The sequence below is a fragment of the Thermobia domestica genome, chromosome 13, assembly GCF_964235325.1.
Source record: "Thermobia domestica chromosome 13, izTheDome1.hap1.1, whole genome shotgun sequence".
Taxonomy (NCBI): Eukaryota; Metazoa; Arthropoda; class Insecta; order Zygentoma; family Lepismatidae; genus Thermobia; species Thermobia domestica.
The window spans coordinates 207955162-207980461 of NC_137466.1; the positions used below are offsets into that span (position 1 = coordinate 207955162).

The 25300-nt window shown below is 35.3% G+C and overlaps 1 protein-coding gene across 1 annotated transcript; it reads left to right on the plus strand.

Moving 5' to 3' along the window:
* The first annotated feature begins 1774 nt into the window (after positions 1-1774).
* LOC145667471 (uncharacterized) lies at positions 1775-23730 on the plus strand. Its single transcript, XM_081734949.1, has 3 exons — positions 1775-1909; positions 11571-11595; positions 21542-23730. Exons 1-3 carry the CDS (start codon positions 1859-1861, stop codon positions 23674-23676), a joined length of 2211 nt encoding a protein of 736 aa, XP_081591075.1. The 5' UTR covers positions 1775-1858; the 3' UTR covers positions 23677-23730.
* The last annotated feature ends 1570 nt before the right edge of the window (positions 23731-25300 follow it).

Sequence of the window (25300 nt, forward strand, 5' to 3'; positions counted from 1 at the left end):
TAATTGTATCTTTTTATTAGGCAACACTCGTTGTTTTGCCCTCCCCCTTCCAAGCTTTAGGCTCTTCTGCAAATTACCTGCAAGCTAGCGATGTATATTGGCGTCAAGTAGGAGGTAGCACAACTAGCACCACCTATTAGCCTGCTTATGAATTATTACAAATTAGCGTGATTAACAGACTTAGACCTGCTTAGTGTATAATAAAGGTTTAAAATCTCTAGATTTGTTTACCTAGACGTTTATACAACCCACAACTCTTAAGTGCTTTGAAGTTTGCATATTAGCGTTATTCATAGAGTTAGATGCTATTTTTGTATTATAAATAGGGTATTTAGTTACGTTTAAGCCCAAGATGTTCTTCGATGGCCCCATCTTCTCATTATTTCTTGATAGGTTTTTATTTATTAAATTCTTCGATGCTGACATTTCAATTAAATCTCAAAGAATCAGTCAATCAGTTGGGTTTTACGATTGATTGAAATTTATCATCACATTCCATCACCAAGACAGAAACTACCAAATTGCTACTGGAGAAATGGAGAAAACAATCTTTTGTTGGCGAAATTATAATACCTCTAATTTTACAGTAGTTATATGATATCTTCAAATAGATAAAAGTTAATCGAAAAGTGGAACAAGAGCTCGCTAGACAATATTATTTTACATGAGATACCGTTATCACGATTCACTTATCTGGATTCGATTTCCAACCATTTAGAAAATCGGCATTTATTTCCGCGTTTCTAAATGGCTGCAAACGAAAAGCTACTAGGTGATTCGTGATAACGGTACATCATGCAAAATAATATTGTCTAACGCGCTCTTGTTCCACATTTTGATTTTTTTTTTTATCTATTTGAAGATATCATATAACTACTGTAAAATTAGCGGTACTTTAATTTCGCAGTGATTAAGCCTCTTAAGCTATAAAATTTGTTATCTAAAGTTAATTCACATACAGACACTCACAAACCATGTGAACTCTCCCATAGTGACTAAAGCGTGATCATAGTTTCTCTGTTATAATGTCTTCAGTAGTGCTACATACATTTAGCACAACTGAGCACGTCGTATGTAGATTGTCACGTGCCAGAATAACAGAAGTTAACATATGACGGTAATTAATTGAAATGTTTGCGTGTTTATTCAACTATACTCTTGCTGATGGTCGTCATAAACGTAACTTCCTTTCGGTCACATTGGTCAACGTAACTTCACAACTTCAGTGAATAAAGAAGAAAGTAATTACTTAAATTATGGATAAGTTGTTTTTTTATATGTATGTATGTACATGAGTATGAATTTAAGTGTGTGGAGTTAACACATGCAATGTGCTCCGCAAGAAAAAATGAACAATGTAGAGAAACACATTTGTCAATAAGATACAATGTCTCTTTTTCGAACTTCCTATATCGTGCATATGAACGCCAATAACAAAAGCATAAAATTGAATTTTCAAGGTTGATCACAAAGTGATAGTTCCCAAAGATTTTTAACAATAAATTTAAATTAAGGGTCTTCCTACTGATATCCGAAAGCCATGGCCTATCGACCTTATCAATGTTTCTCACCCAACCAACACCAAAAAGGGAAGTTTATTGTCAAATGATTGAATGTCGTGTGAAATTTACGACATCAACATAAAATGTGATGTAAATACATGTTATGAGGGAGGAGATTTGTTACGTATGCGTGTTTATATATGCTGCATGTATATATATACATTCACAATCAAACAAAACTAGATTAGTTTCTGGTTCGATCTGTAGTCTCTATAAAGATTGTAGTTGTGAAGCCTATGCTTATTTGTTAGCAGATCACAAGACAATCTGTTACAGCTACTAGTACTACTTGTAAGATGAAGTTCTGTTTGGTTTTAGTTTTGACGGTATTGACCACTACTGTTTTGGTAAGCATGTTACATCGTTTCTTGTAGTTCAAATCTTATAGACAGAATTGGGTATTGAAGTATTCAGATAGATCAGGATTGGCAAGAACTGACACATGCTAGACACATCACCACATAACAGAAAATTAAATATGTATTAGCTGAACTTGCGTTCTCTACACAACGCATCATTCACATATGAGCATGAATCTCCTTGTCATTCCTCACATAATCTCTACATGTCCCTTTAGGATTACAAGTGAAGGACACAATAAAACAATCGGCAAGGGGTAATATAAAGGGGATTTTTTTTCAATATCTCGCACCATTTGCAAGATTTGAGCCTACTTCCGGTTGAAGTTTCTAATTCATGTATGATCAGTGTTTTCTTTTTTCTTGCATGCAGTATGTAATAAGCAAATACATTTATAGACAGAATTAATTATGTCAGTGATATATGTTGTTCATTGAGCAAAAGGCTCAAAACAATACAGATTCATCTTAGATTTCAGAAATAGTTATCCTTCGATTTTCATGATCATTCGGCCATGAAACAGACACCTGAGAGATATACAACCCTTGAATATAAATATGTAGTGTTGGAATGTATAACTCGCAGGGTGACACTTTTTAAAAAATCAAAACTTTCAGTGTACCTCTAAAAATGCAATAAAGAAATAACGGCCATACTTTTTAAATATTAAATTAGAATTGAACAATCTACACAAAATTTGCAATCAGTCAGTGAAAACGGTATCTTTTTAGAGCCTATGGTTCCCGAGAACTCACTGTCGGAAGGATTGTCCACAAACATATAAACGTCCACATACCTATATTTTTTTTAGCATTTTAATATATAGATTGATTTGTTGTAATGACAAATCTAAATTAGGCTGAAAATGTAATTTCATATCTCAGGTTATGGAAGTTCGAGATTGGGTTTCCGTTATTAACTTATGATATGGTCGAGAAACTTTCAGCACATTGATGTGTCATAACCAACAATAATAAATAAATTAAAAGCAAAATAATTTAGTAAGTGCTACATCAATAGGTAGTATTTGTAGACCACAGGGAAGAAATGTGAAATGTTACTTTTTAGTCGAAATTAAGTTATGGATAACAACAGTATGTACGCCTTTAGGCACTGGCGGAATAAACCAAACGTCTTGGGGGGGCTCTTTGTTGTGGAGTGGAATATGTTCCCATAAATTACCCCCCCCCCAAGAAAAAGAAAGGTAAAATGGATTCAGGAAAAGAGGGTAAAATATATAATTGCTACGGAATTTTCACCACAATGCCCCCTCCCCCAAAACGATATTTTGTCTACAGGCCTGGTGGTGGCTATGCTTTACTAAATATTTCGCTGGTAAAATGAATTAGACAAAAGAACTTATTACAAGTTACAACGCAAAACGCGCTTTTTGGTGAATACCACCCAAGGCGTATCTGTCAATATAATATTGTCGCGATCTACGACAATATTCCTGACACATTCAAAAGTGCTAGTCCTCCTACTTTCTCCATTCCACCATTTCATTCATTGCTCATCAGCACTGTCTCCTTTAGCCTAGTCCGCATAACCATGGGACGTAAAACTCAAAAATTTCATTTTCATTTTTTCCATTCAGCCGCTTTTCGCCAGAACGAGATCGCAACCACGTTTTCAGTCGGTGCAATGTGGATTAAGATCGTTCTGAACTGGCCACACTCGAATGCAGGGTTACAAGTATGCACAGCAGTTTTCGAATAGTCATGCGAAGATTTTCGTCACTGGTGGCCAAGGCTTCCAACGCAGTCCGTGATAGAGTTTCACATTCCTCTTTAATTCTCTTCCATTTAGAAGTACATATTGCAAATTCAGAACTAAGGAGGGAAAACAGCATTTTTTTCCCTTCCGTTCCGATAGTTTTAGAACGCGGAGGTGTTGCTCAGACTTTTGTCTGTTGTACCTGTTGGCAATAGAATGTTGAGTCCGTATACGTTTAAAACTTCCGGCGCAAGACAAATTTTGAAGTCTTCTACGACCGACTCTATCAACGGAATGTAGACAGTTCTTCAGTAGTAAGACGTCGTGTCATCTGCTCTGAAGTGAGTACGATATGTTTGTCTTTGGGTGAGATGAGGAGTTCGAATCTGTACGTCGACACTGGCAGCCATTCTGGATATTGCTTCGAAAATTACCTTGAATTCTTCTTTGCTGTTTGAACGCTTCTTGTTTAATGCTGCGATAGTGTCCTGAATGACATCTGACGCTGTGTTCATGTCTAAATCTGTCTTTTGCAAAAGTCGATGAAAGAGAGAGTTATCCTGAGAACATCCTGAAGACAAGTAATAGTTACGATAAACTCGCTGTCATGCATGGCAGAAGAAAGTGCCCGTGCTTTGTCTGTATCTAACTTGGATCACTTGGAACACAATGTAGAGCCTCACTTTTTCTTTATTTTTATTTTTCTTTTCTTTCTTTTTTTTTTGAAATTTCAAGTGAAATTGTAACACCATGTCGTTCCGTTCAACCCATCTCGTTTCACAAAATGTCTCCAATTGGCCACCAAGCGTAAGGTTGACAGTATTAGGTTTTGACGATGCGGTGAAAAACACAATGATCTCTTTCATTGTTCCTAGAAATTTCCTCACGCACTATACTGACGATGACATGAAGATGGACAAGTTGAGGCTGTGATTGCAATGTGAACAGTACAGCGCGTTTGAAGCCTCCTTCTGGATCTCCTGCACTGCCCCGCGACTTTGAGAGGTCATGACGGCGCAACCATCTGTACCAATACCAACACAGGTTTTCGGGTTGAGTGAGAAGTCTCGTAGCAAAGATAGAGCAATTTTTCCAATTTTCCCTCCAGTCAGTGAGAGTTCGGGCAGTTTTGCGTCTTCGGATTCCGAGTTCGAAAACCAATGTCCTCACGTTTCAGCTCTGCTGATCGAGGATCAATGAAACTGAAGCAGTCTTTTCTTATTTCACCCATGTGTTCGTACCTTAGAATCAAAGACAGCTGAGATGTGTGCGAAACGTCCGTAGTCTCATCAAACATAATAGAATAAAACTGACCCTCCGGCACTCGATTGACAATATTATAGACGTGATTTCTCATCCACAACCCACAATGAGGGCATTTTGTGTGGTTTTACTGGCAAATATTGTCCTTTTCGGTGCTTTCTTCCAGTGATTCTTTAAGACATCGTTACAACAAGTCATTCTAAATTTGCCCAATTCTCGAAAATTGCCCTCGTTGAATTTAGTTTCTACACCGTCACCATCTGAGTTCCAATTATCCGCACAAGCATCTTCCTTGTGGCCTTGAAAAGCAATGCCTTGGCTTCCAAGGAATATCACATTCTACAACATTAATTTCAGTTTGTCGCGATTTAGAATTACTTGTCTTCTTGACGAGTTGATTTGATTCTCGACTGGTTTCACTGGTTCCTAGTAGTTTTTCAGAAACTTTTTCCGACCTCAAGAGCGTTAATGTACTACTATGACTTGTTGTGAGTTCCTAAAATACCGTAGAAAGTAGCGAATTTCTTCAAAGGTTTAGTCACAAGAGTTTGGAGAGGCATGTTTATTCGATAGCTCCCAACCAAACCCGTTGCAAAAAATGAGCAATATTTTTTTTTAAAAAAAGGACCCTTCTCATGGGAAAGAACTAGCCATGGATAGTTCTCCTGATGTTATGGCCTCAAGTAAAATCGTCCTTTCTGAAATTTATCTGATATTATGCCTCGAGTTATCGTTAGCGTAAACGCGGCATGCTGGACAGACACCATTTTAAATAGAATTTAAAGAATTAACCCTCTTTTGAAATAACGCAAGAACAATACCAAACTTTCGTTCGTGTGGTGGTAAGCTACAAGCAACAGTGTGTGTAATTTTAATATTTTGGAGGGCTCTCGGGGGAAGGGGGAGATTGCCTCCTCGCCCCCCTTTAATCCGCCCCTGCCTTTAGGAGTACTATCTGCTATCGTAATATTGTAGATGAATAATTCACATGTTATTTGCAGTCTATACTCTTTGTTCATACTGTTTACTGAGAGGCTTTGGTTTCACTGTTTACAATTTAATTTTCTCAGAAACCTTCTGCTTTTCTTCCCTGTGGTCATTACATCATGGTAAAATTAACTATTATCTACCCCTGAGGACATCATAGTCATCCCCTTTATAAAATTACAGAGTAGATCTTTTTGCAATTCTTATCATTGTATTTATTGGTATTCACACTTTAAACGTTCACTAGTAATAACTGCTGCTTACAGCATATCGAAAACAAGTAATCTACCGTCCTTTCTTCTCTTTTACTTCCGTAGTTGGTAATAACTGCTTTTATCAACTCACAATTTCTTTTGTGTTTATAATGTTTATTATTATCAAAATTCGTCACAGGTTTTGTTTATTTTTCAATACTTTTGGGTTCAAATTTCGCAAAAAAAAAAAAAAAAAAAAAAAAAAAAAAAAAAACAAACAGTATTATCTATGAAAAGCACCTATATATCCAATCATTATTATAGAAATTGAAAAATCTAGTTTATATTACCCAGTTATGTTCCGTAGGATAAATGTGATGGATTGTTAATGAAAGTGAATGTTTTTGGAAACATTGATGGAATGTATATGTGGGAGGAAACACAAGAACTTCAAGAAAACTTACGGACAGGATGTTGTCCATCAGCAATTCACATGATCGATCTTGGATTCAACAAGGTACCTCGCACACCAGAGGTTATCACTCTATCATTAAACCTCCGTATCCCTCTATATACCGAATCCTTCTACCTAATATCTAAATACAATATTTTGCTAGTGCACGACATAGATAATTTAAACAAGCTAGCAGCATCCCTTGTGACTGTCACTCTCTGAAACCAAACTATTTTAAATTTCCTCATTCTGTTCTTCTACGCAGCATTTTGTTAAGCGTTTGAATTATAAGTTTTGCTGCATTCGATGAAATGTAATCCTAGCAACTTTCAGAACTTAATTCCATATTCAATGTGATCGCTCCTGTCTTTAGTAAAGATCTTGGTACCTTTTCCATATCATGTACTACATTAAACATAGGTAGTGTCGAAATAATTACTTATTTTCATTTGATCCAACGTTTTAATATAACGAATAGGTCTATCTCAGTTACAAACACTTCATCTCTCATATTACTTTTCCAAACTCACAACGAAGTATCACAACTTCGTCATATTTGCTTATTTTATTTATTCATTTATTTATTTACTAACATTTGTGCAACGGACCTTCTTTTCTCGCGTTACATACTTCTTTTCTTACATGTTCTCAACATACTCATTTCATCTTCTGAAAACTGCTCGATTTGCTTTTCATTTTCTACTATTATTGTTACAACTCCTTCAACTTCCTCTGTATTTCCACATTTAATTTTTGTACTTCTAATTCTTCACATGCTCTGATTGTTTCTCTTCATAGCTCCTCTTCAGTTTCTTGCACATCATTTGGTTTTCCTGTACATTGTTCTTTTTATCGGATTTTCCTTCCTGGTCAGCAACCACCAAATGACACCACCATGTTATTATTATTATTATTATATTAATATGTACCATGTTAGCGAACGTATTTTTTGATAAATGTATGGTGAGCAATGTTTCTTTTTGACTTAGAGACCAAGCAAAAATTTGTCGGAAAAAAATGCGAAAACTCGTAAGCAAAATATCGGATTAAACGCAGTTAAAAAGGATTATGTTTTAGCTATAGACTCCATTAATTCACAAGTTCTTAGGGTACAGATACGGCATAAGTAGAATCTCAAAAGAAATTGTAAAATTTCTGGGATATTTTTGTCAAAGAAGCGAGAAGAAAATAACAAGTACAAAATGTTCAATAAGTAAAAATTATAGTATATTGTTAGTTACAAAAAAAAAAAAAAAAAAACACTGTTAGAAGGCAAGTATAGAAAGGTATTTCATTAATCTTCTTTGTTTCTGTATATAATAAACTCTTAGAAGAAAAACTGTAACTGTGATGTACACAGTGTTTGAGTGCATAACTTATCTATTAACGAAAAAAATTGCATTATATATCTGGCGTGGAAGATTGCAGCTTTTGTAATACAAACAACCCATCACATTTTACTAATTTCAATGTCCTCGCATTTCATATTGTGGCATCTATCCTTAGTTTGTTTAGATACCTGAACTCTTCTTCTTAATCTTTCAAAAAGCTAAGCCTTGTATTTGAAGCCACAGCTTCCTATTTTCAGCTGTCCTTCTCATCTCCTTGTACACAGAGAAAAATCCGTTCTCCGGACAGCGGTATATGTATAAATATACGGTATCCTCTTGCTTACTATAGAAATCTGTACGGAGCATACGTTATTCGTATGTTACATAGGCACTGCCTTTAGCTGTTACATCATGCCGTTGCAGGATGTCTGACATCTAACAGTTTTCCGTATATCACATGCATATACTTATTTTACCTTCGTCAACTATATGTTATTTGGTCTAGGAATTAATTCGTGCGGGTGGACATGAGATGGCGCAACGAACGGAGCGTCCCACAGTTCCGTGTATCCACACATGTGTTGCAAACCCCTGTCATCGCGTATCGTTCGTAGTATAGGGCAGTGGATTAAAGCGTCAACAACACCAGTTTGTAGTTAAGTGAACATGGCGCAATTTGTGCCTGATAAAGTGTTTTTGCGGGGTGTCCTGCTGCATTACTTTAACATGCAGAAAAGTGCGACTGGAAGTCATCGTATTTTGGTGGAAGTGTATGGTGACCATGCTTTAGCTGAGCGAACGTGTCAGAAGTGGTTTGCACGGTTTAGAAGTGGTGATTTCGGCTTGGCAGACCAAGAGCGAGCTGTACAGCCAAAAAAATTTCAAGACGAAGAATTGACAGCATTGCTCGAGCAGGATTCGTGTCAAACGCAGGAACAACTTGCAGCAGCATTAGGCGTTGATCAAACAACAGTCTCCAAACGCTTGAAAGCCATGGGAATGATTCAAAAGATGTCACATTGGGTTCCACATGAATTGAAAGACAGAGACGTTGAAAGACGAAAAACCATTTGCGAATTGCTGCTTCAACGACAGAGCAGAAAGGGGTTTCTGCATCGAATTATTATGGGTGATGAGAAGTGGATCCATTACGAGAACCCTAAACGAAAAAAGGCCTGGGTGAAACCAGGTGAACCAGGTCCATCACAACCAAAACGAGATATTCACTATGCAAAGGTTATGCTGTGCATATGGTGGGATATGAAAGGTGTGGTGTACTATGAGCTGCTGCAACCGGGTGAAACTATGAATGGAGAACGTTATCGACGACAATTAATGCGTTTGAAGCAAGCTCTGGCCAGAACACGACCAGAATGGGAGAACAGACATGATAAACTTATTGTTCATCATGATAACGCTCGCCCACATGTCGCAAAACCGGTCAAAACCTATTTAGAAAATGTCGGATAGGAAGTTTTACCCCACCCGCCGTATTCACCAGACGTTGCTCCTTCGGACTACTACTTGTTCGATTGCATGAACAACGATTTGATTGGACAGCGGTTTACTTCTTCAGAAGATATCGAAACATGGGTCTCTGACTGGATCGCTTCCAAGGATGAGGACTTCTTACGCCACGGAATCCGTACATTGCCTGACAGATGGGCGAAAGTGGTGGCTAGCGATGGACAATATTTTTCTTAAGGTATTTATGTATTTCGTGTTTGTACTACAGCTTCAATGTGTGCGTACCAACCGCACGAATTAATTCCTAGACCAAATATATACGTCCATTTGTATGTGAGATCCCGATCGCCTACATTGTTTCATACAGAAAGTACGTATAGATGGAACACTTATACAGAAAGTATTATAAAACATGAGTTTTTGATATACGTCTGCTGTACGTTAAGTCCAAAAACTACAGCAATTACGCATGTAACCTATCTTTTTAAGTACGCCACCCGCAATGTTTTTCTCAGTGTAGGAAGTACATCTTATGTGAGCTATTTATGATTTAATTTTCTTACTATACATTCCTGCGTTCTCTGTTGGATTTATCATCTTTTCCTTTTAGCTCTTGCTTTTCCCCCATCTCATGCTTCGTCGCCGTGTTTCCCTGACGGTGTTCTACTACTTTCAATATCACATTAATTCGCGATATCCTGAAGTATGTATACGTTAATGTAGATTCAGTGAGTTCTTGTATCGGTTTCTTTCCAATTTAAAGTAATTTTCACCGAATGTTTTAGAAGTCAAGAAATATCTATTGTAACTTGACACTGGAAAACAGTCAACACAAGTTTTTCGCTGTTGCTGACTACATAGGTACTATAGAATTTACCGGTACTTTAAAACTCCTACTGGATACTATAATATCGAAACGTGAACTATATTAATAGCTCCTCACAGATCAATGTCCAGACCTTGTTAAATGCGGATCAAAGTTATCAGCTCTAATTATGGATATAGTCCCCTGTTTTCCCACTTAGCTTCAAGTTTCTTTATTTCATCATCTCTGTTTATCCGTCCCTCAATCATTAAAGCGAGAGCTCCCTTGTGAATAAGCGGTTAGCATACGCGCCTTTGTATGGAAGACCCGGGTTCGATTCCTGGCAGGAGCCATTTTCACATTTTCCTACGTTTTTGAAGTGGGAAATCAAAGTCAGAAATTAGGACTTAGAGCTAAATGGTATTCACCAAGTTATAGCGTATGTTGTTGGTGTACTATAATAGATGGATAATATGAGAACAATAGAAAGAAATGCAGAGGTCTTATGAAATGCTTGCAGAGACATGGGTTTAGAAGTAAGTGCAGAGAAAACCAAATATATAGAAGTTCGAAGGGATCAGTTTCACAAACGTAAAACCAGGCTCACTTATTTAAGTAAGGCAACTTCGAGCTTTGGAGCAACTTGCCCCTTTGTGCCTGTTTATTCCTTTGAACGATTTCAGCAAAGAGTTTCTAGTAATGTAAGTTACTGGTAATTAAGTCCCGACACCTGTAATTAAACATAATCTGTGATTTGAACTATTGTTTATTTCGGATATATAAAAAAATACGTTATTTATGTAGGTTGTGGAAGAGGTTATTTATGTAGCGTACGCGCCTTTCGCGTGAGAGACCTGGTTTCGATTCCCGGCGGGTGTTTATGTAGTTCTGATCCCATATTAAGCTATAGGTCCACGTTTCACATAGCCTCGCTGCTGAGAGACGTTAAGCTGAGAATCGAATCTAATCAAGTGTAGGTTGTGAATATAATACACTTACTTATTTCTTAATCAATGTTAGCACTAGCTCTCGAGAGGGCTACGATCTATATTTGTGGTATTTACGTATGATCTGTAAGCAATATTTCATCACCGCAATAAAAGGACAATGAATCCTTGTGATGTCGTTTTATGATTTCACGATTTCGTAGTATTGTTGGTTAATAATCTAGTGCAGAAACTTCCTCTTTACGGAAATGTCCTTGTCACTATTTTAGGCGAGTTGGGATTAGCCAACATAGGAATTCTCATCCCGCCTAAAGTGGAGGAAGTGCTTGTCTCGAAGAAATCAGTGGCTGATAAGCCGTTAGGTGATATGGGAAGAGAATACCTCCACTGCTTTGACGTACTAAGACGACAAAAACTTAGTTTACAGATCATACACTTGATAGGTAAAATTTTTTATTTATGGATATCTTTCTTTCTTTTCTAGGCTGCTCCTGTGTTCGAAAATAGAGGTAAGTTGGGAAAAAACGCGATAAAGATGTAAGTATATGTTGTAATAAATTTAGAGGATGTTTGGATCTGATGTTAATATTTCTAAACAAATATTTCGACTGTGCTCCGCGAATCACCAAACTAAGCTCTGTGGCAGAGAGCACCTTCATTATTATAGAAAGTATTTTCGTATTATGTTACAGGTATCTTCTCTAGCCTTAATTACAATCATACATCTTGAAGTAACTACTATCTTCTTTATTTTACCTCTTGCACCTAGAAATCCATAACTTCTATCTTTTTATTTTACCTCTTGTACGTATAAATTCATAACTTCTATCTCCTTTATTTTAGCTGTTGCACCTATTAATTCATAATTTCCATCTTCTTTATTTTACCTGTTGCACCTATACATTCATAATTTCCATCTTCTTTATTTTACCTGTTGCAGCTATACATTCAGATCTTCTATCTTTTTTATTTTATCTATTGCACCTATAAATTAAAAACTTCTATTTCTTTATTTTACCTGTTGCACTTATAAATTCAAAACTTCTATTTCTTTATTTTACCTGTTGCACCTCTAAATTCATAACTTCTATTTGTTTATTTTACCTGTTGCATCTATAAATTCATAACTTCTATCTTTATTTTATCTGTTGCATCTATAATTCATAAATTATGTTTTCTTATTTTACCTGTTGCACCTATAAATTCAACTTCACAGTAACATGTGACATCTCTATTACATGTAAATATCTTCATAGAGTGCTTCCTTGCTGTAGCTATTATATACAAAATAGAGCTTCTTCTTTAACTTAGTCTATTTCTATCACAATCTATCAATAACCATCTTAACTATATAGATGCTATCTAAGAGCAGACAGAGCTCCCTCGTGGCTAAGCGGTTAGCGTACAAACCTTTGACGTGGAAGACCGGGTTCGACTCCCGGCGGAGCCTATGTGGTTCGGATTCCATGCTATTTAATAGTCCTCGTATAGCCTCGCTGCTGAAAGGGACGCCAACCTCAAAATCTAATCCAATCTTAAGGATACACAAACTTTCCATGTCCTCTGAAACTTTCAAATTTTCAACTTCATTCTATTAGCTGTTAGGTTTAGTATTAGTTCTTAGGTTAATGAGTTAGTCTTATATATTTGAGAGACATAAATTCTTAAAATTCACTTATATTAAAAGAATATAACTTGTTACAGTAGTTTTGAGAAATAAGTCTCTGACTTGCATAGCTTTTGATGTGCTGGCTAATTGATAGTTAAAGATGCTAGTATCCAAAAAAAAAAAAAAAAAAAAAAAAACATTAAAGAAAGCCTAACTTTTACCCATGACCTTTTTTAGGGGTGAATTAGTTTAACTTTTTATACATTTCAATTTTAACGAAAGAATAACAACACTTTCACCTTTCTCTTTCCATTATGACAAGACAATTATTAAATTACTGTGTTATAAAGAAAAAGAAACAAGGGAGAAATTTTTGAAAATTAATCATTTCACAGGAAAGAAAAAAAGGAAAAATTACTGGGTGCAGTGGAATCTGTAGCTTTAATGAATTTCTTGTAGAGATATTACCGTTACAGATATGTATAATAGATGTAAGGTAGGAGGAAATGACAGATTTCACAGTTAAAGTGGGACTTCAGCAGGGATCTAGTCTTACCACATACATTTTTACAATTGAATCGCTTGGAGGATAAAGGTGTTATGTAACAAATTGAATATGATGGGAAAATTGACTTTCACAACTTTGTTCCTTAACATATCGCCTTTATCCTTTCTAAATGCCTGCACCCAGACGAGGACTCACTAAATAAGGTGTTACGTGGCATGATTAACATAACACGTGCATGAACCGCCAGAATGCAACGTCTGAAAAATTGTAACATATCACCTTTATCCTCCAAGCGCTTCAATTATGATGGTCTAATTTACGAAGGATATCCAAGATTTAGCACCGTGGAATATGGTATTTGCCCACGATATCATACTGGTGACTGAGACCAAGGCAGCATTGGAAGAAAAATTAGATACCTAGAGAGGAAACGTTGTAGAACAAAGGGTTTAGAATTAGTAAAAGCATGGCATAACGTTTACACTGTCCATTTAGTGAAAAATGCCATCGAGAATACAAGAATATATCTAGACAAACAAGAAGTGTGAAACACGAAGAAACTTAGGAAAATATGCAGGAAAATACAGGTATGAGTGTAAACAGCAGAGTTAGCAGAGGCTGGACAAAAAGGACAGAAGCGCTAAGAGTACTGTGTAGCCATAACGTATACATGTGAACGAAAAGGCATTCACGGTTCCAATTTTCACATCCTTCAACATTAGACAACCAACTTCGCACTGATGTTGGCTGGGTTGAGAACTAGGTAAGGCGATTCTGCAAGTGCCCTAGTGTGTTCAAAAGATGTCAGTGTAGTTAACTACAAAAAAGTAGAATAAAATCAGTGCCTCTGCAACGAATAAACAATAGAGAACACAACATTTAGTATCTACAGAGCGAATGATATCATGGGAGAGTTACAAAGTGATCTTATTTAACCTTAGACATACCCAGAAAAATCAATGTTGTTCAAACTTTACTTTTCCTTCAAAGCATACAATATTTTATAAAATCTTTTAAGGTTTTACATAATTTGTTTCTATATTATCTTCCCTTTGGTTAGTTTTCAGTTTTAATATATTTACTGAAACTTTATGAAGAAAACTCACGTCGTGCGGTGGGGTTTGACTCATTTTAGTTTTGTGAAAATTTTATTTATGCTATCATATTTTTTCATTTTTGTTTTTTAAATAAGTATTATTGTTAAATCATTTAGACATTAAGGCTAACATGGATATTTTCCGTTGTTCTATTATTGGTATCCAGGGTGTTCGAAAAATGTGATCGAAAAAAAAAGGACAATCTAAGAAAGTAAAAACGAGATGTGCAATGTGTGACATTTTAATTTATGAAAATAATTGCATCAGTAGAGAACTAACTATACGTTCCTAATTTGACAAATAGTAAAAATGTATAAATTAACAGAAAAATTTTGACCAAAGCGTATATTAACTAATAAATAATAGCGTTACAGTTTCGGCAAATTAACTTTGCCTTCATCAGACACATTATGAAATACAATTTCTAAGATTACAGCTTATATACTTCTCAAAATGAGAGGAGTTCATTTGATGAACCAATCACATTCGTCCCCTTTCCTTTAACAATTTTTAATTAATACATATGCAACTTTTAATGATCAACTTTCACTTAAGAGCTAAACTTTTAATTAGCACACCTGTGTATGAATAACTTTCACTTTTGCAAAACATAAACTTTTAATTGTCTATCCGCTGTTCAATACACCTGTTTTTACCTCTTCTTTCTTCTCTGATTTATCCAATATCTTTCTCCATACATCATGTATATTTAGTCCGCTATTCCAATTCATAAGTTTCTCGCTTCCTTCTTTTCTTATCCATTCTCCCTCTTTCCATTTTCTTATAATGCATCTTTTCTCCTTTTCCAGCCCTTCTCAGTCTATTTCATGTCCTGTCTCCCTTACATGTTTATATATAGCGTTACTACCTCTCTTCAATCGAACGTCGTCCCTGTGCTATTTAATCTTTTCTTGTAACCTCTTTCCTGCTTCCCCTATATACAGGATAAAGGAAGAAATTGAAGATGCATTGTTAGTGTTTGTGAGAGAAGAAGTATTGAAAAGCCTAAGTGAATGAGAACTAAGGTTTGAAGAGAAAGAGTGGCAAAGATTGGAGAAGAAAGGGAAGAATTTAGGATGGAAAGAAAGAAAAAAGGGAAAAGCAAATAGAGTTGTGAAGATAGGAAACGTAATATTAAAGGAAGAAGAAGAAAAGTTCCTTGATTTGGGATACAAGTTCAAAGTGAAGGAAAGGAAAGACGGATACAAGAGAATTAGTTTTTTCAGTGGAACAAGCAATTATGAACATAAAAGAAGAGGAAGAAAGGAACAAGATAAGAAGAAAAGCTGCTGTTATAGTGAGACAGAATATGGATAAGCAAATAGAGAATCTTACAAAAAAGAGAAAGAAGGATTGAAGAGCTTGAGACGAAGGAAAGACATTGTTATACAACAAGCCGATAAAGGAGGAGCAGTAGTAGTAAGGAAGAAAAATGGTACAAAGAGAAATTAGATGAATTATGCGACGAGACATAAGAGGTGATAGGTGAGAGAAAGATGAAAGAAGAAGTAAAAGAGGAGATGAAAATGAATGCGAAGATGGCCGGCTTTAGAAAGTTATTAGACGAAAAAGGAAGAATTCCGGATATGAAAGGATTCCCGAAGACACAAAAAAGAGGTAAAGTTCAGACCAGTAATGGATTGCAGAAAGAATATCTTTCAACCATTAGAAGAGGAAATAAATATAATAGCAGAAGAAATAAGGAGGGAACAAGTAAGTAATAGAGTTAAGAATACAGAAGAAGTCAAGAGGATGATAGAGAAAGTAGGAAGAAGAAATGAGAGAACACTGATGTTTAGCGTAGATGTCAAAGCAATGTTTTCCAGCTTAAGAAGGGGTTATATTTGGAAGGTCTTGGAAGAAGAAATGGAGAATAGAACAATAAGGAAATGGAAGAAAGAGAAAGTGATAAAAGCATTAAAACTGATATGGGAGAACAGTGTATGTACAATAGAAGGAAAAATTAGTGAAAATAAAGGAAGGACTAAGTATAGGATCGAAACTAAGCCCAGTGTTATCAGAAATTGTGATGAATAAATGGGAACAGGAAGTTAAAGAAGAAGGAGGCGAAAGACTGATTATGTTTTGCAGGTATGTGGATGATTGCTTAGGTATTTGGAAAGGAACAAAGAGACAGTTCGAGCAATTTGTGGGAAGGATAGAAGATAAAGAAAAAGGAATTAGCCTGGAGGTAGAATTAGAGGAAAAGGGGAAAATATTTTTTTAAGATATGACAATAAGGAAAGTAGGAGGGAAATTCGAAACAACATGGTATAGGAAACAATGTTCAGCAGGTGTGTACTACCATAGAAGAAGTGATGTAGATGAAGGAACTAAAAGGAACTTTATTAGAAACATGGAGAGAAGGATAAAAATGATAGACAGTGATGACGAGAAGAGAAAAGAAGACATGGATCAATTTGACAGTTAATTAATGCAGAATGGATATAGTGAGGATAGATTGAAAAAGGATAGCAAGAAAGAAGAGGGTAGAAGGCAGAAGAAAGTGATAGAAGATAGAGAATAAGAAAAGATAAGATGGTTCGGGATAGAGAGCATAGGAGAAAAAACGGAAGTTTTAAAAAATATTGAGAAAAGAAGTAAGAACGTACACAAAAGAATGTTTGATGCGTTGCGAACGAGGAAAAGGAAGGTAACAGAGATTCAATTAAGTGATGAAGGGGTTGTATATAGAATTAAATGCAAAGAATGTGATATGAGTTATATAGGGAAAACAGGAAAGAGGTTACAAGAAAGGATTAAACAGCACAGGGACGACGTTCGATTGAAGAGAGATAGTAACGCTATATATAAACATGTAAGAGAGACAGGACATGAAATAGACTGGGAAGGCGTAGAGGGGCTGGAAAAGGAGAAAAGAAGCATTATAAGAAAATGGAAAGAGGTAGAATGGATAAGAAAGGAAGGAAGCGAGAAACTTATGAATTGGAATAGCGGACTAATTATATATGATGTATAGAGAAAGATATTGGATAAATCAGAGAAGAAAGAAGAGGTAAAAACAGGTGTATTGAACAACGGATAGACAATTAAAAGTTTATGTTTTGCAAAAGAGAAAGTTATTCATACACAGGTGTGCTAATTAAAAGTTTAGCTCTTAAGTGAAAGTTGATCATTAAAAGTTGCATATGTATTAATTAAAAATTGTTAAAGGAAAGGACGAATATGATTGGTTCATGGAATGACCTCCTCTGATTTTGAGTAGTATATAAGCTGTAATCTTAGAAATTGTATTTCATAATGTGTCTGATGAAGGCAAAGTTAATTTGCCGAAACTGTAACGCTATTATTTATTAGTTAATATATCCTTTGGTCAGAAGTTGTCTGTTAATTTAGTAAAAAAAAAAATATATATCTTTGAGTATTTGTGAGCACATAATATGAGTTTCTGTAATTTTATCTTCAGTTAATAACACACACATGTCTCCATTACAAGCATTTACGAGAGCAAAGGAACACAAGCTCTCTTTTGTAGAAAACCATAACATATCATTCACTATCCCTTGGTGCATTCTAAGTAAACGAGAACCGTAATTTAGTAAAGAAGAATAAAGAAAAAAAACATAACCAAATATGAATATGGATTACTGATCCTTGTAATATTTCAATAAGATGTATCTCCATTCTGTCGGTTAATATGTGCATGATTATTGCATCTCATCTTGAGATGGAGAAATTTCAGCAAAGAGAATTTATCATTCACTGTGTAAGAACAAGTTAAATTTAAAAGTATTAATGTATAGTGCAATGGAGTGGACGGGATTTGAGCTTACCATGCACACCAGCGCCTATAATACCTATTCTTTCTATTCTATTCTTCCACCTTTGGCAAAGTCTCCTAAGTTCACAGTTATCTCTATAAAATGTATGTAGATCAGATATATATATATATATATATATATATATATATATATATATATATATATATAGAGAGAGAGAGAGAGAGAGAGAGAGAGAGAGAGAGAGAGAGAGAATGGAAAATTGTTTGACTGAAAAAATAACAAAAATAAACAAAGACACGTTTCGCTTTCCGAATGAAGGTTTAAGTCGGCAAGTCTCAGTTAGGACATCCCTTTGGAAACTAACAGCGGAGCAGTAGTCGGTTAAATCATGCTTTGCTCTTGTAACCTATTTTTGTGACGCGAGTTACCAAGAAAAATTTGCAAAAATGTTTTCACCAATTTACTCGGTTATCTTAGGCAAGAAAAATGAGGTGATAAAGTTTCTGTTTGTTCCAATTCTTGGTTAAAAAGTATTTTGTCATCCACTCGGTTAAATTAGCAAAGTGACTTCTGCCAAGTAGTGCGATGGTAAAATTTTCTTCATAGATTGTGTTTCATTCAATCACTATAACCATTATGATATTGGGAAAGTATTTGTATTTATACGTTATACATACAGGGGAGTAGTTACCAGAGTACACTCCTATTCAGAATAATTTAGTAACCTCTTCAGAGACTAACTCCAAAAACGTGAGCCTAGATCCATTGCTATTCCCGCAGATATGTACAGAGGGAATTTCATTTTCTCTCTGCCCTTATATAGATATTAGCTGCAAAATGTCCTTGTACTGTCAGTAGCCGAACATGTTCATGCATTAAGTCTTCCTAAAGTACTTGTGAAACTTGAAGGTCGAGAATTCGAAACTAGGTCTTAGATGTTTTTTTATTTATTATTTAAACATGAAGATATAATGAAATAATTAAACATGTACAGAAACGGGCAGGCAGGCAGACAGGAAACGAAACAGATAGTAAAGAAACAAAATTCTTCCAAAGACGTTCACTGAAACAGTTCTTTAGTACCTGAATTGCACTTCAATTCAATTTCTTCCGCGTGAAATTTTTCTGGAAGTAAATCCACATCATTGGTGAACCATCTGGAAGTAAATTTGCATTACCAATCTTATTCACAAAAATCAGGAAAATATAGCTTGAATTCATCATAGATTTAGTATAGGTGTGAGTTGATATTTTCTCTCCATTGTTAAATCACAGTTATTTTTCTAAAAAGTTCAATCCATCGAGGAAAAGATAAAAAGTTGGGCGTCGAAGCATTCAGGTGACGTTCCCATAGTAGAATCTTTTTCATGTAAGCTCTTATCGTTTCCAAAAAGTTAGTATGCTCGCTCTACTTTGGGGTTTGAGATAGAATTCTTTCATATTTCGGAAAAAGTAAGCAATATTTTAAAGAGAAAATACAAATATATCATCAGTAAAAGATATATACATTCAATCTTTTCCTACACTTAGAAGTAATATTTTCATATCTGGCTAAGCTCGTACAGCCTACTCAATATATTACCTTTCGACAGCCAGCGAACTTCGGTATGGAAAAGTTAAGTTTTATGTTTAGCACTGAAGTTATCATACAAACCCCCAGAGAGACGAGTATTCAGAGCACTTGTCTTTACAAAATTACACTTTAATAGTCAATGCTAATGCCTGCTTCAGGTTTTGTGGTAAAGGTTTTGCAGCTAAGGCTTATATGTGAATTAAGCAGTGCGAACCAATAATTATGAGATTTCTGTTCTTTGCCAGTTTTATCAATCCAGACAGCGAATCTAGAATTACTGGAGGTCCATCAGTACATATTCCTACAAATGTGGATACAATTGTGACACTATTGAAACAACCAGAAAGACCCGCTAGTAATCAATCACTAATCAGTTTCAAACTAAGTAACGTATGCTTTTCGTTTATTAATTGTTACTAACAGTGCCATAAATAAAAACTAATACTGAATCTGCTCTCTTTCGACATTACCTGCAACTCTTTGTTTTAAAAGCTATTTATTAACAAGTAAACATTTTTTATTCTCGAAGAGGTTGTCGGAGTGTTTGAAAGTACTGAAAAGAAAGTTAAAAGCGATATTTAAACAATTCATAATTAATATGCAAGGAACCAACGATATATGCTAAATTACGGTTTTTCATAGGTTATTTTACGTACAAATATTATGAAGGTTATAACAAAGAGGCATTCAATTAAATATCGCACAAATGCGAAATAGCTATTAAGTAAAAGCTGTGGTATCATAAAGACCAAATTTGGTAACAATAATAATAATAAATTAAATTTTACATGCAAGAACCAACTGAAATGTAGCAAACACAAAGCACTTCGTCATATTTTTTAACATCATTTTAACACTATAATATAGTAAAAGAGATAAATAATGAGTAATCTTTTAACATGTATTGATAGTAATGTAAACTCTGACAGTGTAGTTTATGTCAATTCCTAAAACACTGACACTTTAAAAATTAAAAGTAAAGATAAAAACTACTCCTAAGATATAATTACAATTCTAAAATAAAGTCACATTTTAAAAAATGCGTCTATTATAGTAAGCAATGTTAAAGTCTAGAGATTGAAATAATAATAATAATAATAATAATAATAATAATAATAATAATAATAATAATAATAATAATAATAATAATAATAATAATAATAATGTACTACAATGGTATGCAGAACTCTTGCTAGGAAAAAATATAAACTCGTGAAAACAGATTATTATTATTATTATTATTATTATTATTATTATTATTATTATTATTATTATTATTATTATTATTATTGAATATTTGAGAACTGAAAACGGTATCTGAAGTCGCAAAAAAGGCATACAAAAACAATGTATGACCAACGAGCAAAAATGACTGGAAAGGGGGTGTGAAGTATGCAAGGTATTTGAAGAGGGGCGCGAGGTAAACAAGGTTGGGAATCACTCGGTTACATTTTATATTTTATCTATTAGTTTAGAAGTTACAACAGCAGTTGAAGATTAATGGTCAGCCCTGTATAGAATTACTTATAATTCCATTAGTCTTCACCAACATTATACTACTAAACTGAAAAAAAAATTGATTTGTTCTAAGTTTTACGGCTGCAGAAATGTTACAAAATGTCGAATATATAAAGAAGGACAATATATTGCTAGAAATCATTAATTGTGGTATAACCCCAAGAATGTCTTTGGACTATCATTTGATTCTCCATCTATCATTTGTTTAACAATATGTGGAAAACCTAAGATTGAATCGTTCATTTTCATGTACTTATGAACATTAATGATCATGTATATCTTTCACTTTACTTTACCTATGTTCCATTTCTAATTCTTGATAACAAACTTTTCTACTGTTTCTCATCTTCTCCACATTTTTCTTCTTCACTTTCTGATTTTCATTTTTATTCTTACTACTATTATAGGTAGAGAAGAAAGAAGCCGGAAACAACGCGAAGCAGGAGGAGACATTGAAGCAGAGCCAGCTAAAGATGACAAAGGAAATACAGAAGACAACAAAGATGAACAAGAGGGAAGTAAGGTTGAAGTTGAAGGAGGTGACGTTAGTACTGGTAATGATGGTGGTTCAGCAAATGATAATAATTCAGAAGGTAAAGAAAGTAGAAGAAAACGGCAAGATGTAGAAGTGGATGAAGGAGGAAACTCTGAAGACAACAAAGGTGAACAAGAGGGAAGTAAGGTTGAAGTTGAAGGAGGTGACGTTAGTACTGGTAATGATGGTGGTTCAGCAAATGATAATAATTCAGAAGGTAAAGAAAGTAGAAGAAAACGGCAAGATGTAGAAGTGGATGAAGGAGGAAACTCTGAAGACAACAAAGGTGAACAAGAGGGAAGTAAGGTTGAAGTTGAAGGAGGTGACGTTAGTACTGGTAATGATGATGATTCAGCAAATGATAATAATTCAGAAGGTAAAGAAAGTAGAAGAAAACGGCAAGATGTAGAAGTGGATGAAGAAGGAAACTCTGAAGACAACAAAGGTGAACAAGAGGGAAGTAAGGTTGAAGTTGAAGGAGGTGACGTTAGTACTGGTAATGATGGTGGTTCAGCAAATGATAATAATTCAGAAGGTAAAGAAAGTAGAAGAAAACGGCAAGATGTAGAAGTGGATGAAGGAGGAAACTCTGAAGACAACAAAGGTGAACAAGAGGGAAGTAAGGTTGAAGTTGAAGGAGGTGACGTTAGTACTGGTAATGATGGTGGTTCAGCAAATGATAATAATTCAGAAGGTAAAGAAAGTAGAAGAAAACGGCAAGATGTAGAAGTGGATGAAGGAGGAAACTCTGAAGACAACAAAGGTGAACAAGAGGGAAGTAAGGTTGAAGTTGAAGGAGGTGACGTTAGTACTGGTAATGATGGTGGTTCAGCAAATGATAATAATTCAGAAGGTAAAGAAAGTAGAAGAAAACGGCAAGATGTAGAAGTGGATGAAGGAGGAAACTCTGAAGACAACAAAGGTGAACAAGAGGGAAGTAAGGTTGAAGTTGAAGGAGGTGACGTTAGTACTGGTAATGATGGTGGTTCAGCAAATGATAATAATTCAGAAGGTAAAGAAAGTAGAAGAAAACGGCAAGATGTAGAAGTGGATGAAGGAGGAAACTCTGAAGACAACAAAGGTGAACAAGAGGGAAGTAAGGTTGAAGTTGAAGGAGGTGACGTTAGTACTGGTAATGATGGTGGTTCAGCAAATGATAATAATTCAGAAGGTAAAGAAAGTAGAAGAAAACGGCAAGATGTAGAAGTGGATGAAGAAGGAAACTCTGAAGACAACAAAGGTGAACAAGAGGGAAGTAAGGTTGAAGTTGAAGGAGGTGACGTTAGTACTGGTAATGATGGTGGTTCAGCAAATGATAATAATTCAGAAGGTAAAGAAAGTAGAAGAAAACGGCAAGATGTAGAAGTGGATGAAGGAGGAAACTCTGAAGACAACAAAGGTGAACAAGAGGGAAGTAAGGTTGAAGTTGAAGGAGGTGACGTTAGTACTGGTAATGATGGTGGTTCAGCAAATGATAATAATTCAGAAGGTAAAGAAAGTAGAAGAAAACGGCAAGATGTAGAAGTGGATGAAGGAGGAAACTCTGAAGACAACAAAGGTGAACAAGAGGGAAGTAAGGTTGAAGTTGAAGGAGGTGACGTTAGTACTGGTAATGATGGTGGTTCAGCAAATGATAATAATTCAGAAGGTAAAGAAAGTAGAAGAAAACGGCAAGATGTAGAAGTGGATGAAGGAGGAAACTCTGAAGACAACAAAGGTGAACAAGAGGGAAGTAAGGTTGAAGTTGAAGGAGGTGACGTTAGTACTGGTAATGATGATGATTCAGCAAATGATAATAATTCAGAAGGTAAAGAAAGTAGAAGAAAACGGCAAGATGTAGAAGTGAATAAAGATGAAGGAGGAAACTCTGAAGACAACAAAGGTGAACAAGAGGGAAGTAAGGTTGAAGTTGGAGGAGGTGACGTTAGTACTGGTAATGATGATGATTCAACAGCCGATAATAGCTCAGAAGGTAATGGAAGTGGAAGAAAACGGCGAGCTATATAAGAGATGTCTGAGTAAGCAGCGCAGAAATCACTTTGCTGTGTTCATAAGTTTCGAAGGCAAGTAAGTCTTTACAAACTTTATTTGTTTATTTACTAAAGGAGTACAATAAGATACATTTGTCTGAGTTTTCTAATACCCTGCAGTTAGGAAGAGTCAGGACCTGGGGAAGCCGGTAGCCTTCGATTAGAAAGAATATACAATCAGTATACTCTATCAGAAAGTTGATATTAAGGGGCGGGACTGGACGGCGGCTGAAGACGCAGAGCAAGAAATACCTTGTCTGCGGTTGGCAGTCATACAAGAAGCCCCATAGACGTAAAGAAATCTTTTGGAGTGTACAAAAAAAGCTATAGGGAAAGTGTTTTAGTATATTTTTCAATTAATTTATAGAAATGATCTATATGTTTTCAGCTTATTAACTTACTGTATTTATAATATTTTAACAAATAAAACACAGTTCTGACCAGAGCAGAATGAAATATATTAAAAACTATACTTACAATGTGTTTCAGTTTCAAGGACCTAACGTGCTCTTCATCAGACACAAACAGAATATGAGTGTTTGTGTCTGATGAAGAGGACGTTAGGGCCTTGAAACTGTAACACATTGTAAGTATAGTTTTTAATATATTTCATTCTGCTCTGGTCAGAACTGTGTTTTATTTGTTACTCTACTTATCCAGAGCCATGGAGTTTGTTCATTATGATATTTTAAGTTTCTTCTTTTTCCCTGTAAAGCTGCTAAGCCTAAAAAAACAACTGATATTTTGTTCTTGATGTCACGATGCACAGCACAAAGAACGCCACTCTTTCACGACATTGCCCGAATCTGATTGGCTGTTACTTTTGCATTCCATAGAACAAGACTTTCAACGTAGAATATGGGGGAAGAAAATATGCATCCGACTGGTTGTTACTTTTGCACTTCATAGAACTCGGAATTTCAGTGTAGAATAGAACATGAGAAAAATTATGTACCTGATTAGCTGTTATTTTTACCAGCGGCGTAGCATAAGGGAACGCCGGTATGCCCGGCATCCCCTCTTAATAAGAGAAAGTTCTTATTTCATTATATATAAATTGTTTGCTTGTAATTATCACAATTATTTTCAGTGCAATCTTCTGTATGTGGTCTCTCGTCTTGTTTTGACAAGCGGAACCTGCGCATGCGCGTCACTCAGATGCACATTTTCTGTCTTTCCTCTTGTCATATGCTATGTTCTTTTGGCATCCAGGCTTACTGCAAGCATCAGAGTTTTCGTCTGCTTTCTGTCGAATGCCCATGCCCAACTACTTGTTTCTTACCCCTCTGTATCCCTTACACCCCTACATTTGCTTTAGATATAAGCTGGCGTATTCGCAAGTATTACCAACTCTATTTAGAACCAAGGTATGGTTTCTGTACAGAACGTACGAGCGCTAACGTCAAGGAAATAGAACAAAACAGAAATTGTTAGTTCAACGCCTTTTTGAAGTATGTCGCTTATGTAAATGATAGTATGAAAATAGTTATGCTTTAATCGTAATTAAATACGTACATCGTAACTGTAATCGTAATTAAAGCTAAACTATTAATCTTGATCATAAATACTTTGTATGCCCAGTGGCGTAGCCAGAAACTCTT

Excerpts from the sequence above, each read along its gene's own strand:
- LOC145667471 (XM_081734949.1), top strand. The coding sequence starts at position 1,859 with ATGAAGTTCTGTTTGGTTTTAGTTTTGACGGTATTGACCACTACTGTT. Across the intron at positions 1,910-11,570 it reads TATTGACCACTACTGTTTTG|GCTGCTCCTGTGTTCGAAAA; the intron begins GTAAGCATGTTA and ends TTTCTTTTCTAG. Across the intron at positions 11,596-21,541 it reads TCCTGTGTTCGAAAATAGAG|GTAGAGAAGAAAGAAGCCGG; the intron begins GTAAGTTGGGAA and ends CTACTATTATAG.